This window comes from Pleurodeles waltl, chromosome 3_2, assembly GCF_031143425.1.
Source record: "Pleurodeles waltl isolate 20211129_DDA chromosome 3_2, aPleWal1.hap1.20221129, whole genome shotgun sequence".
NCBI lineage: Eukaryota > Metazoa > Chordata > Amphibia > Caudata > Salamandridae > Pleurodeles > Pleurodeles waltl.
This window is the reverse complement of record NC_090441.1, coordinates 157838887-157854657: the sequence shown is the minus strand read 5'-3', so window position 1 is coordinate 157854657 and position 15771 is coordinate 157838887. Positions and strand designations below refer to the sequence as shown.

At 44.6% G+C, this 15771-nt stretch overlaps 1 protein-coding gene across 1 annotated transcript in view; it reads right to left on the bottom strand.

Annotated features, from left to right (window-relative positions):
• Nucleotides 1–15771, bottom strand: part of XRCC5 (X-ray repair cross complementing 5) — a 490394-nt gene that overhangs the window by 401709 nt on the left and 72914 nt on the right. The window contains exon 7 of the mRNA XM_069227051.1: nt 12998–13112. Coding sequence (XP_069083152.1) covers nt 12998–13112 — 115 coding nt within the window. The remainder of the gene's footprint in view (nt 1–12997; nt 13113–15771) is intronic.

Here is a 15771-nt window from a genome sequence, read left to right as displayed (position 1 = left end):
AGTGCGCCTTTGGCGTAATAGGTAGGTCTCTTTTTGCTTTAATATAGCAGGTCTGAATACATTTCACTATCCATCTGGCAATGCCTTGTTTGGATTTTGGATTTCCTGCATGCGGTTTTTGGAAGGCTACAAACAATTGTTTTGTTTTACGAAACTGTCTTGTTCTATCAATGTAATACACTAGTGCTCTTTTAATGTCTAACGTGTGTAAGGCTCTTTCATCTACTGAGTCTGGTTGTGGAAAAAAAACTGGGAGTTCCACTGTTTGGTTTAGGTGGTTTAGGCAGAATGGTGATATAACTTTTGGTAAGAATTTGGGATTTGTACGGAGAACCACTTTATGTTTATGTATTTGTATAAAGGGTTCTTGTATAGTAAATGCTTGTATTTCACTTACTCTTGTAAGAGATGTAATAGCTATTAGGAAAGCTACTTTACAGGTTAAGTATTGCATCTCACAAGAGTGCATGGGTTCAAATAGTGGACCCATGAGTCGTGTTAATACAACATTGAGGTTCCACGAGGGAACTGGTGGTGTCCTCGGGGGTATGATTCTTTTTAAACCCTCCATAAATGCTTTGATGACTGGGATTCTAAATAGTGATGTTGAATGTGTAATCTGCAGGTAGGCAGATATTGCTGTGAGATGTATTTTAACAGAAGAAAATACTAGTTAAGATTTTTGTAAGTGTAATAAGTAGCCTATAATGTTTTTGGCGGAAGCATGTAGTGGTTGAATTTGATTATTATGGCAGTAATAAACAAATCTTTTCCATTTGTTCGCGTAACAATGTCTTGTAGTAGGTATTCTAGCCTGTTTAATGACCTCCATACATTCTTGTGTAAGGTCTAAATGTCCAAATTCTAAGACTTCAGGAGCCAGATTGCTAGATTGAGCAATGCTGGATTCGGGTGTCTGATCTGTTGTTTGTGTTGAGTTAACAGATCGGTGTACTGTGCTATTAAGCGGATGTGATTGTGAATCGCCCAATGCCAAATCTTTTGTGCTAAGAGACACAGTTGTGATGAGTGTGTCCCTCCCTGTTTGTTTATGTAATACATTGTTGTCATGTTGTCTGTTTTGACAAGAATGTGTTTGTGGGCTATTAGCGGTTGAAATGCTTTCAATGCTAGAAACACTGCTAACAGCTCTAGATGATTTATATGCAGTTGCTTTTGTTGAACGTTCCATTGTCCCTGTATACTGTGCTGTTTGAGGTGTGCTCCCCACCCCATCATGGAAGCATCTGTTGTGATCACGTATTGAGGCACTGGGTCTTGGAATGGCCGCCCTTGGTTTAAATTTTGATTCCACCATTGAAGCGAGAGGTGTGTTTGGCGGTCTATCAACACTAGATCTTGAAGTTGACCCTGTGCTTGTGTCCATTGTGTTGCTAGGCACTGTTGTAAGGGCCGCAGGTGTAGTCTTGCGTTTGGGACAATGGCTATGCAGGAAGACATCATGCCTAGGAGTTTCATCACAAACCTCACTTGATAGTGTTGGTTTGGGTACATGTTTAATATCACATTTTGGAAGGCTTGTACCCTTTGTGGACTTGGAGTGGCAATCCCCATTTGTGTGTTGATTGTTGCTCCTAAGTATTGTTGTATTTGACACGGTTGTAGATGTGATTTTTGGTAGTTTAGAGAGAACCCTAGTTTGTGTAGGGTTTCTATAACGTATTTTGTGTGTAGAATACACTGTTGCTGAGTGTTGGTTTTTATTAGCCAATCGTCTAAGTAAGGGAATACGTGCATGTGCTGCCTCCTGATGTGAGCAGCTACAACTACAAGGCATTTTGTGAATACCATTGTGGCTGTTGTTATGCCGAATGGCAATACTTTGAATTGGTAATGCACGCCTTGTATTACAAACCTTAAGTATTTCCTGTGTGAAGGATGTATGGGTATGTGGAAATAAGCATCCTTGAGATCTAATGTTGACATGCAGTCCTGTTGTTTGAGCAAGGGGATCATGTCTTGACGTGTCACCATGTGAAAGTGATCTGATTTGATGTAAAGATTCAGTGTTCTGAGGTCTAATATGGGTCCCAGTGTTTTGTCTTTCTTTGGAATTAGGAAATACAGGGAGTATACACCTGTTCCTTTTTGATGATTTGGTACTAGTTCTATTGCTTGTTTTTGTAACAATGCTTGGACTTCTAGTTGTAACAGGCCTAAGTGTTGTTTGGACATATTGTGTGCTCTTGGAGGCACATCTGGTGGCAAATGTAGGAATTCTATGCAATAACCATGTTGGATAATGGCTAGGACCCACGCGTCCGTAGTTATGTGTTCCCAGTTGTGGTAATATTCTGTAAGTCTCCCCCCCCACTGGTGTTGCGTGGTGGGGGTTTGTGACATTGAAGTCACTGTTTCGTTTGTGGGGTTTTTGGGCTCTGGAATTTCCCTCTTGGTTTAGGGAACTGTCTACCCCTATATTGTCCTCGAAAACCTCCTCTCTGATATTGGCCCTGATATGTGGGTCTGACTTGTGAGGTGGAAGGCTCTGTGGTTTGAGCACAAAACCCCCCTCTAAAGTGCAGCTTCCTAAAAATGCCTCTGCTATGAGGGGAGTAGAGTGCACCCATGGCTTTGGCCGTGTCCGTGTCTTTTTTCAGTTTTTCTATTGCCGTATCCACCTCCGGCCCAAATAATTGTTGCTCATAGAAAGGCATTTTCAGCACAGCCTGCTGAATTTCTGGCTTGAATCCGGAGGTCCGTAGCCATGCGTGTCTCTGAATGGTTACCGCCGTGTTTACTGTCCTGGCCGCCGTGTCTGCTGAGTCCATAGCCGACCTTATTTGGTTGTTGGAGATAGTTTGGCCCTCCTCGACAACCTGTTCGGCATGTTTCTGTAACTCTAAAGGGAAGGTGTTGAATGAGATGTTGCATTTCATCCCAATGTGCCCTGTCGTACCTTGCCAGTAGAGCTTGAGAATTGCCAATTCGCCATTGATTGGCTGCCTGTGCTGCCACCCTCTTGCCTGCTGCATCGAATTTCCGACTTTCTTTGACGGGCAGTGGTGCGTCTCCAGACGTTTGTGAGTTTGCCCTTTTCTGGGCTGCTCCTACTACCACCGAATCAGGAGTTAATTGTTGTGTGATGTATACAGGGTCAGTGGGGGGAGGTTTATATTTCTTCTCCACCCAAGGCGTGATGGCTCTGCCTTTGCCTGGGTCCTGAAACACCTGTTTGGCGTGTTTTAACATGCCTGGCAGCATTGGCAAGCTTTGGTATTGGCTGTACGTAGATGACAGGGTGTTGAACAAAAAGTCATCTTCTATGGGCTCTGCATGCAATGCTACATTATGAAATGTAGTTGCCCTGGAAACCACCTGCATGTAAGCAGTACTGTCCTCAGGTGGTGAAGGCCTTGCCGGGTAGCAATCAGGACTATTGTCTGAGACCGGTGCATCATACAAATCCCATGCATCCGGGTCATCTTGCCTCATTCCCTGTGTGTGTTGGTGACTCCATCATTGGGGGTGTTGCTACCGGGGACAGATGTGGTGAATGCGCTGGCGATTGTTGTGTCGAAAACTGTGGTGGTGTTTTTTCTTTAGCCACTTTCGCTCTTGGCTGCATTTCCGCCTCTTGGAATGCGAGCTTCCGCTTCATCTTTATTGGAGGAAGAGTTCTGATTTTCCCCGTGTCTTTTTGTATATGGAGCCTCCTCTGGGTTTGGTCTGGCTCTCCCATGCCCAGTTCTTGTTCAAATCTGTGACCTTGTAATTGTGTGGAAAGGCCTTGTTCCTCTGTATAGGAGCTTGGTTTCGGTTCCGAGGCCGCATGTTTCGGCACCGAAATCTTTTCAACTGTCTTTTTCGGCTCCTAGGAAACCTTTTTGACTTTCGGGGTGCCGAACTCTCGGTGCAGAGTCTGGTCGGAGCCAGTATCTCGACCGGGGTCGGATGTCTTCGGCTGCTGGGAGGCCTTTTTCGGTGCCGATGTTTGGTCACCGTGTTTTCGGGTTAAGCCATGGCCTGTTGGCGGTGGCGTCCCCTTGGCCTTCATTATTTTGGCGTGAGTTTTCCCCGGGGCTGGTTTACTCACGGTTTGTTGCGTCTTCAGCTGCTCACTGTCGGACTCGTCCGAGTCCGAATCTGGAATGGAGAATCTCTCCTCTTCTTCGACGTCGATGTGTCCGGTTGGTGTCGACGCCATCTGGAGCCTTCGATCCCGCAGTGTTTTCTTGGATCGAAATGCCCGGCAGGCCTCGCAAGTATCCTCCTTGTGTTCGGGAGACAAACACAGATTACAGACCAAGTGTTGGTCTGTATATGGATACTTTGCGTGGCAGTTGGGGCAGAAGCGGAAGGGGGTCCGGTCCATGAGGTTTGAAGATAGACGTGGTTGGGCCGACCAGGCCCCGCCGAGGAGTGGAAGCCCCGAAGGTCCGCCGGAGCGCTTCTTTCTTCGGTGTCGATGTGCTAGCACTAACCCGGTACCGAGCGTAAACAATACCATCGAATTTGCCGATAGCTAACTAACTTTTCCGAACCAAAATACGGAGCGAAGAGGAACACGTCCGAACCCGATGGTGGAAAGAAAACAATCTAAGATGGAGTCGACGCCCATGCGCAATGGAGCAGAAAGGGAGGAGTCCCTCGGTCTTGTGACTCGAAAAGACCTCTTCGAAGAAAAACAACTTGTAACACTCCGAGCCCAACACTAGATGGCAGGATAATGCACAGCATGTGTATCTACAGCTACACATGCCATCGAACACACACACATATATATATATATATATATGGAAAATGTCACTTACCCAGTGTACATCTGTTCGTGGCATTAGTCGCTGCAGGTTCACATGCTGTGCACATCCCGCCATCTGGTGTTGGGCTTGGAGTGTTACAAGTTGTTTTTCTTCGAAGAAGTCTTTTCGAGTCACGAGATCGAGGGACTCCTCCCATTTCGGCTCCATTGCGCAAGGGCGTCGACTCCATCTTAGATTGTTTTCCCCGCAGAGGGTGAGGTAGGAGTTGTGTATGCTAGTAATAGTGCCCATGCAATGGAGTGAATACGTATGTACATAATGTAGTTTAAATTAATATATTTACAAATTTACAAATGTTCAAGATCAACTTCTAAACGGTTACAGGCTCCCGGGGAGGCGGGTGGGCGCATGTGAATCTGCAGCGACTAATGCCACGAACAGATGTACACTGGGTAAGTGACATTTTCCGTTCGATGGCATTTGTAGCTGCAGATACACATGCTGTGCATAGACTAGTAAGCAGTTATCTCCCCAAAAGCGGTGGTTCAGCCTGTAGGAGTTGAAGTTGTTTGAAACAATGTTCGTAGTACTGCTTGACCTACTGTGGCTTGCTGTGCCGTTAACACATCTACACAGTAGTGTTTGGTAAATGTATGAGGCGTAGACCATGTAGCTGCCTTACATATTTCGGTCATTGGAATATTTCCTAGAAAGGCCATGGTAGCACCTTTCTTTCTAGTTGAGTGTGCCTTTGGTGTAATAGGCAGCTCTCTTCTTGCTTTAAGATTACAGGTTTGAATGCATTTAACTATCCATCTAGTAATCCCTTGTTTAGAAATTGGATTTCCTGTATGAGGTTTTTGGAAAGCAATAAATAATTGTTTCGTTTTTCGAATTAGTTTTGTTCTGTCAATGTAGTACATTAACGCTCTTTTGATGTCTAATGTATGTAGTGCTCTTTCAGCTACAGAATCTGGCTGTGGGAAGAACACTGGTAATTCCACTGTGTGATTCAAGTGGAACGGTGATATGACTTTTGTAAAAATTTAGGATTTGTTCGTAGAACTACTTTATGTTTGTGTATTTGAATAAATGGTTCTTGTATGGTAAATGCTTGAATCTCACTTACTCTTTTTAAAGATGTGATGGCAATTAAAAATGCAACTTTCCATGTTAAGTATTGCATTTCACAAGAGTGCATGGGTTCAAAAGGTGGACCCATTAGTCGTGTTAAGACAATGTTGAGGTTCCATGAAGGAACTGGTGGTGTTCTTGGTGGTATAATTCTCCTTAGGCCTTCCATAAACGCTTTTATGACTGGTATCCTAAATAGTGAAGTTGAGTGCGTAATTTGCAGATAAGCTGAAATTGCGGTGAGATGTATTTTAATGGAAGAAAAAGCTAGCTTTGACTTTTGCAAATGCAGTAAGTATTTAACGATATCTTTGGCAGATGCGTGTAAGGGTTGAATTTGATTATTATAGCAGTAATAAACAAATCTTTCCCACTTATTTGCATATCAATGTCTAGTGGTAGGTTTCCTAGCTTGTTTTATGACCTCCATACATTCCTGTGTAAGGTCTAGGTGTCCAAACTCTAGGACTTCAGGAGCCAAATTGCTAGATTCAGCGATGCTGGATTTGGGTGTCTGATCTGTTGTTTGTGTTGCGTTAACAGATCTGGTCTGTTTGGTAGTTTGACATGAGGCACTACTGAGAGGTCTAGTAGTGTTGTGTACCAAGGTTGTCTTGCCCATGTTGGCGCTATCAGTATGAGTCTGAGTTTGTTTTGACTCAACTTGTTTACCAGATATGGAATGAGTGGGAGAGGGGGAAAAGCGTAAGCAAATATCCCTGACCAACTCATCCATAACGCATTGCCCTGAGACTGATCTTGTGGGTACCTGGATGCGAAGTTTCGGCATTTTGCGTTTTCTTTTGTTGCAAATAGATCTATTTGTGGTGTTCCCCAACTCTGGAAGTAAGTGTTCAGTATTTGGGGGTGAATCTCCCATTCGTAGATTTGTTGGTGATCCCGAAAGAGATTGTCTGCTAACTGATTCTGAATTCCTGGAATAAATTGTGCTATTAGGCGAATGTGGTTGTGAATAGCCCAATGCCATATTCTCTGTGCCAGGAGACACAACTGTGTTGAGTGTGTCCCTCCCTGTTTGTTTAGGTAATACATTGTTGTCATGTTGTCTGTTTTGACTAGAATGTGTTTGTGTCTTATTATGGGTTGAAATGCTTTCAGCGCTAGAAATACTGCCAGTAGTTCTAAGTGATTTATGTGAAACTGTCTTTGCTGAGTGTCCCATTGTCCTTGGATTCTGTGTTGATTGAGGTGTGCTCCCCACCCTATCATGGAGGCATCTGTCGTTATTACATAATGTGGCACTGGGTCTTGGAAAGGTCGCCCTTGGTTTAAATTTATTCTGTTCCACCATTGAAGCGAGGTGTATGTTTGGCGGTCTACCAACACCAGATCTAGAAGTTGACCCTGTGCCTGTGACCATTGTGATGCTAGGCACTGTTGTAAGGGCCGCATGTGCAACCTTGCGTTTGGGACAATGGCTATGCATGAGGACATCATGCCTAGGAGTTTCATCACCATTTTGACTTGTATTTTTTGTTTTGGATACATGGCCTGTATTACATTGTGAAATGCCTGAACCCTTTGTGGACTTGGTGTGGCAATCCCTTTTGCTGTGTTGATTGTCGACCCTAAGTATTGCTGTGTTTGACACGGCAGAAGGTGTGACTTTGTGTAGTTGATTGAGAAACCTAGTTTGTGGAGGGTTTCTATGACATACTTTGTGTGTTGTGAACACCGTTGTAGCGTGTTGGTTTTGATTAACCAATCGTCTAGGTACGGGAACACATGTATTTGCTGCCTTCTGATATGTGCAGCTACGACTGCCAGGCATTTTGTAAAAACTCTTGGCGCAGTTGTTATTCCGAATGGCAACACCTTGAATTGGTAATGTACCCCTTGGAATACAAACCTTAAGTACTTTCTGTGTGAAGGATGTATCGGTATATGGAAACAGGCATCCTTTAGGTCTAGTGTTGTCATGTAGTCTTGTTGTTTGAGCAGTGGGATTACGTCCTGTAATGTCACCATGTGAAAGTGATCTGATTTGATGTAGGTATTTAATGTTCGGAGATCTAATATAGGTCTCAGACTCTTGTCTTTTTTGGGTATGAGAAAGTACAGAGAGTAAACTCCTGTTCCCTTCTGTTGGTTTGGTACTAATTCTATTGCTTCTTTCAGTAGCAAAGCCTGAACTTCTAGTCCTAGGAGATCTATATGTTGTTTTGACATATTGTGTGTTTTCGGTGGGACGTTTGGAGGGAATTTGAGAAATTCTGTGCAATAGCCATGCTGGATAATTGCCAGTACCCAAGTGTCTGTTGTTATCTCCTCCCAATGTTTGTAAAATTGGCTTAGTCTCCCCCCACAGGTGTTATTTGTTGGGGATGTGTGACTTGGAAGTCATTGCTTGTTTTGAGGGGTTTTGGGGCTTTGGAACTTCCCTCTATTCTTTTGGAATTGTCCCCCTCTATATTGCCCCCGAAAACTTCCCCGCTGATATTGGCTTTGATAAGTGGGCCTTGCTTGTGAGGTTGTGGCCTCTGTAGGGTGACCTCAAAACCCTCCCCTAAATGGTGTTTTGCGAAATGTGCCTCTGCTCTGTGGGGAGTAGAGTGCACCCATGGCTTTTGCCATATCAGTATCTTTTTTGAGTTTCTCAATAGCAGTGTCGACTTCCGGCCCAAATAACTGCTGTTCATTAAAGGGCATATTCAGCACGGCTTGTTGTATTTCCGGCTTGAATCCTGACGTACGCAACCATGCGTGTCTCCTTATCGTTATTGCAGTATTTACTGTCCTTGCAGCTGTATCTGCTGCATCCATTGCTGACCGTATCTGATTACTGGAGATACTTTGTCCTTCTTCTACCACCTGTTGTGCCCTTTTTTGGAACTCTTTGGGTAAGTGTTCTATGAAATGCTGCATTTCGTCCCAATGAGCTCTATCGTATCTTGCCAAAAGTGCTTGTGAGTTGGCAATACGCCATTGGTTTGCTGCTTGTGCTGCAACCCTTTTACCAGCAGCATCGAATTTGCGACTCTCCTTGTCTAGAGGTGGTGCGTCTCCCGTGGTATGAGAGTTTGCTCTCTTGCGAGCTGCCCCAACAACCACAGAGTCTGGTGGTAATTGCTGCGTAATATAAACAGGGTCGGTTGGCGGTGGCTTGTACTTCTTTTCCACCCTTGGAGTTATGGCTCTGCCTTTTACAGGATCCTGAAATATTTGTTTGGAATGTTTTAGCTTTCCCGGGAGCATAGGTAAGCTTTGGTATTGACTATGAGTGGAGGATAGTGTATTAAACAAAAAGTCATCCTCAATTGGTTCTGAATGCAAGGTGACGTTGTGAAAAGCAGCTGCCCTTGAGACCACCTGCGTGTAGGATGTACTGTCTTCAGGTGGTGACGGCCTTGCAGGGTAACAGTCTGGGCTGTTATCTGATACAGGAGCATCATAAAGGTCCCATGCATCGGGATCATCCTGACTCGTTGCAGTATGAGTCGGGGATTGCATCAGTGGTGGAGTGGCTACCGGTGATGTGTGCATTGATGGTGGTGGAGATGGTGGTGGAGTTGTTTGTCTTGCCACTTTTGCCTGTGGCTGCTTGTCCTTTTCTTGAAAGGCAAGTCTTCCTTTCATCTTAATTGGGGGAAGAGTGCTTATCTTCCCTGTGTCTTTTTGAATGTGGAGCCTTCTTTGAGTGTAGTCTGGCTCAGCTGATTCAAGTTCCTCTCCGAACTTATGTCCTTGCATTTGGGAGGACAATCCCTGTTCCTCTGTGTAGGAACCGGTTTTCGGTTCCGAGGCTGGATGTTTCGGAACCAAAATCTTTTCGGTCGCCTTTTTGGGCTCCGAGGAAACCTTCTTTATTTTCGGCGTCGTGGTGTCTCTGTGCCGAACCATTTCAGTGCCACTGTCTCGGTGCCGAATCTGCTCGGAGCCGCTGTCTCGGGCCCGAGATTGCTGTGTGGCGGTATCTCGACCGGAGTCGGATGACTTCGCCACATGCATGCCCTTTTTCGGTGCCGATGATCGGTCACCTATTTTTCGGGTTAAGCCATGGCCTGTTGGCGGTGGCGTCCCCTGGGCTTTTGTTGTCTTCTCGTGAGTTTTATGTTTCGACGTCTTACTCACGGTTTTCGGCGTTTCTTCTGGATCGAGCTCGTCCGAGTCAGATTCCTGGATGGAGAAGGTTTCTTCTTCCTCCTCGAAACGCCTTTGTCCTGTCGGCGCCGACGCCATCTGCAGTCTTCTTGCTCTTCGGTCTCTTAATGTCTTCCTCGACTGAAACGCTCGACAGGCTTCACAGGTATCCTCCTTGTGCTCTGGAGACAGACACAAGTTACAGACCAGATGCTGATCTGTATACGGGTACTTGTTATGACATTTTGGGCAGAAGCGGAATGGGGTCCGTTCGATCAGCCTTGAAGAGACACGTGGCCAGGCCAACCAGGCCCAGACGGGGGATCGAAAAAACCCCGAAGGGCCACCGGAGCTCTTCAAAAGTCGGTGTCGATCTGTTGTAACTAACCCGATACCGAACGCAAACAATACCGACGATTTTTCAGAGATTCTAACTAACTTTCCGACCCGAAACACGGAGCGAAAAGGAACACGTCCGAACCCGATGGCGGAAAAAAAACAATCTAAGATGGAGTCGACACCCATGCGTAATGGAGCCGAAATGGGAGGAGTCCCTCGATCTCGTGACTCGAAAAGGCTTCTTTGAACAAAAACAACTTGTAACACTCCGAGCCCAACACCAGATGGCGGGATGTGCACAGCATGTGTATCTGCAGCTACACATGCCATCGAACATATATATATATATATATATGTGTGTGTATTCATGTGTGTATGTATGTGTGTGTGTGTGTGTGTGTGTATATATATGTGTGTGTGTGTGTGTGTGTGTGTGTGTGTGTGTGTGTGTGTGTGTGTGTGTGTGTGTGTGTGTGTGTGTGTGTTATTCTCTGCTTAACATGTTCATAGATCATTGCATAGCTCCTAGATAAGTTGTTATATTAGATACTTATGAATTCCTGATCATTTTATATCACACTGATCAAATGTTTTATTATCATAAGCATTTGGCTATTCAAAAATTGAGTGAAGATAGATGTTAGAAAAGTACACTTATTCATTAACTTCAAATATTACAAATCATGAAAGTATGTGTTTATACAATACTACTTTTCTTCTCATATTACACCCATTATATTCCTTGAACATATATTCCCTTACTTTGTATTTATATATCTATTTTTTTATTACTCTAGTCCTACTGTACTAGAGAAAAATTAAACATAAAATAAAATCTATAAATAAAATTCAAATTATAAATAATTACAAAAATATTAATAATAATGAATAAATAAATTAAATTAAATAAAGATAATGATCAAAAATGTGTGTGTGTATATATGTACATATATATATATATAAATTATAAATACAAAAATATTATGGTTTACTCTCCTGTAAGCTTTACTTTGTCTACCCATCACCATATGTCATGTCTCTATCAATCTATCATCCTTCCTTTACCCTGACTCATCCCAAACCCATTCAACTATTTTCATCTCCTAAATAACCCTGCCTAAGCTCTTCCCTTCTGTTCCACGTGTAACTCACCCAAACATCAGTTTACTACCATGATCTTCCAAACAGACCTACTAAATTCTCCCTCATTTATCTCACCTTTGACTCATCCAAAACCACTCCTGCTACTATGATCTCCATAACCTTTTCCACAGACTCTTCCCTCCTCCATCCCACCTTTACTCATCCCAAGCCTCATCCTATTACTATAAACTCCCAATTAACACTGCTGGATTATTTCCTCCTCCACCCCTCCATTACTCCAGTAAATCCAACTAACAAACTCACATACCCGGAGCTCAAATTAACCCATAATAAAACTGTACTCATATTTCCCTATACTAATCCACCACTAATTCCTTTTGGGTTCCGGAGTAGTGTGCTACTCGCTGAAAGGCGCTTTGACGCCTCGTCAGGGGTAGTAAGCGCTATATAAATACTATTACAATACAATAAAGCCCCTAATCCTGACGGTGACGAAGTCAAAGCATGTAACAGGTATGATGCAAACACCACAGCAGTAGTGTAACCCTTCACTGAGAAAGGCAGTTGTAACTGGTCTCTGGGGATGTCTGTTGTTTACTGTGTTACTATGAAAGACATCAGCTGCTCTTAAGTGACTTGTCTGTTGCGCATATGGGAGAATTAAACATATGCCAATCATCGAAGCTACGGGACAAACTAACAGTCCAAGTACTAATATTCAAACCAAACTCGTGGCACCTGCCATCTTTCTCCCTTCGTGATATTATCTGATACACTTTAGCTGCAAGACACGTGTTTGCTAATTCATGTCGAGTACTATAGCCAATTCAGCCCCGCAAGGCTAAAAAAAAGAGCCTGGATGATTCTCGGATTCTGTGCTGTGGGTGACTCGATGCCGAAAACACATTTCCCTTGGGGTTTCTCTATGTTTTAAGCATTTCTGACACCTCAGCCTTGTGTTTTATCACATGTAGAGTCCACTGAGGCTTCCCAGAATAAGAGGAGCACTGTATAAAACAAAATCTTAAATAAATATTGAGTAACTTTCCTTTTCACCATGTGGTTGTGCTGCATTGCATGCTAATTTTGTTTCTGTTCTTAAAGCTTTAACTGTTAGCAGTACATTTTTCTCATCACATGGCACGTGGTTTCTGAATCTCTCCCTGAGACTCCTCCGGTTGTTTATATCTCCTTAAGTGACTGAACCAATGACATCCAATCGTAAGTGTCTCCGATCCACATTACCCATAAGCCCGCACCTCCCTGCGTCAGGTCCCACATGGTGGCAGGAGGTGGATTACGCATCAGGCAGACATTGTCACCTTGGTCCATGGTGCCCGCTTGCCCATGATCTCTTCACGGCACGTGGGGGCAGCTGGCTGGATCACCACCCCCTCATTTTAAAGTAACTGCACCTGCCTTTCAGGGTGTCAGACATATGACTGTGCGACCCTCTGCCAAGGTTGCAATTCTCCCAACCAGCCATGAAGCACAATTAAAATTGTCATTCTAATTGAGAAAATTCAGATTCAACACAAACTAAACTAGACATAAAAATGTAAAACAAAGTGAAGCAAAAGGCAACAATACTTAACGGATTTGTAGCCCACGATTCGTATGGAGATGTGGCTGCCGATGGTGAGCTGGCAGGGCCAAGCCATGGGCCTGCGCTCAATCTTCTTAAAGATGGAGAGGCGCTGCAGGCTGTCCCTGGAGCAAGAGACAGAGGAGGCGAAGTCAGCGGGAGCATCAGGAGTGGAGAAAGACTTACCCAATACAGGTCCTCCCTTTCCTACCCAGATCCTCGCCATCAGTCGCAAGCGCCCCCCAGTCCCACCTCACACATACATGTTCTTCGGTTTTTCATCCTGTGGAGCAGATTGCATTCAACTGAACACTAATCGACCTGTGCCTGAAACTATGCAACCTCACCCGGTACCCCTCCCTGCTTAAGGTGGCAATGAGGCTCCTGTGCTGAGGGCACCGCGGGCTCCTGTGCTGAGGGCACCGCGGGCTCCTGTGCTGAGGGCACCGCGGGCTCCTGTGCTGAGGGCACCGCGGGCTCCTGTGCTGAGGGCACCGCGGGCTCTTGTGCTGAGGGCACCGCAGGCTCCTCATTGGCACCTGAGCATCACAAGGCCTCAAGGCAGACAGCCAAACCCCCTAATGTGGGCTCCCACCTAGTTCTTCTGCAACAGACCTCAGCATGCTTCATGACAGGTACCTAGAAAGGACAAGGGAGGCCGGGGTTGGTGCTTTTCCATGTGGATGTGCCCCTTTAAGAGGGTTTGCCAGACTCCCCACAACAGCCTAGTGCATTGCAATGCACATGGAATAGTGTTAAGCTCTGACACGGTAGTTTAGTGTAAAGAGCTTTATTCAAAAACCACCAACCCAAACAGCAGCGTCAGCTCCCATTTCCTCAACCGTCCAGTATCTCTCCACTCCGCAGACCGTCCTCGAGACCACTCAGTTAGAATCTCAATGACAGAGATTCCAGACTGTACCCAACATTCTTAAGCAGCCACAACACATCCCCCTTATTACACTAGAGATGGAATGCATAAAAGGAACAACAACAAAAAAAGGAAAAAAAAGAAAATATAACATATGTGTGTGGATAAAACAAATAAGCAACAATATGACAATGTAATGGCCAGAATAACAGGATAATACAGAATATTTAAATTGCACAGAAGTATGCAGGAATAACATCAGAATTCAAGAAACATAGTCCTTCCACCACACTGGTTTAGAACGGAGTCTGACAGGAGTTGTCTTGCATGGTGTTACCTTGGACTCTGTCCTTGCAGTGTGGTTCGCTCCTCGGTTAGACAGATTATCGGAATCAATCCTGGGACAGTTCCATTTTGCAATTCTGGACATACTCCACACTTCACCATTATCCAGCACAACCACATTTTCCCTCACCTCCTTAATACGGAAAGGGCCTTTGAAACTTGACCTCCCTTTAGTTTTGTAATTAGGGTCTTTCAACCATACCAAGTCATCAACTTTCCATGCAACATCGGACACACAAGATTTGAAATCATACCGCAATTTGTACTTTTGTTGATGATCGCTCCTACGCATGGACGCTTTACCAAGTTTCTCCTGGTCAAGTTTCTCTGAAATACATGATCCCAACTTATCTCTGAACCATGCTGGGAACATCTTGTTACAACCCAACCTTCCCCTCATGTACTCAAAAGGGGCGATTCCCGTAACGCTATTGGGAGTATTACGATATGCCCACCATTGGTCTCTTAGGAGACTCCCAAGAGAAACTCGCGTCTCAACTGCTTCCTGGACACAGTACTTCACCATCCTATTCATACGTTCTGCAAGACCATTGGCCTGGGGTAAGTACAAGGCAGTTCTCAAATGCACAATAGCTAAAGAGTCCAAGAAGGACTTCATCTCCACGGATGTCAACTGTACCCCGTTATCTGTAACCAAATGGCTGGGTACACCCTCTCGTGAGAACTCCTCCATTAAAAACTCAATCACCGTCCTGGTATCTAGGGAGTTAACACACTTGGTCACTACCCATCTTGAAGTATAGTCCACCATGAGAATGACATACCGTTCACTAGCAGGGAGAAGATGGAAAGGGCCCATGAAATCTAAACCTAGCTTCACCCAGGGCCTTTCTGGCACAGCAACTGGGGAAAGTGGGGGTTTCGATACCACTTTACTCTTGTCACTTCGTGCACATGTCACACAATCTTTAACGGTCGCTTCGACCTCACGATCCAACCCTGGCCACCAATATATCAATCTCAACCTTGATTTGGTGAGATTCCTGCCCAAATGACCCTCATGAGCCAAATTGATGATCTTATTTCTTAAACCAGTGGGAGGTATGCATTTAGTACCCCTTAATACCTCACGACCACTTAAAGACAGTTCATCCCTAATGTTCCAGTAACTCTTCAAAGGTTCAGGAATGTCCTTGTAATCCGGCCACCCTCTTACAATGTAACCAGCAAGATCATGTCTAATGGAATCTTGATCCACAGCAGTCTTCCACTCATCTTCACTTATAGCCAACTCATTCACCCAACTAATGACACCCTCATCCTCGCTTTCGTCATGACCATCAATCGAACTCCTAGACAAGAAATCAGCTACCGTATTCTTCGGCCCGGGCACATACTCAACAGAAAAATTATACTCCATTAACCCTTCAACCCACCTCTTTATTCTAGGTCTCAATCCCTCACTTTTCTTTGAAGAAAAAATTTGTACGAGGGGTCTGTGATCAGTTCTCACAACAAAGGGTAAACCCCACAGATAGAATCTGAAATGCTTGACTGCCCATGAGCACGCAAGAGCCTCCCTCTCAATAACGGAATACTGTTGCTCT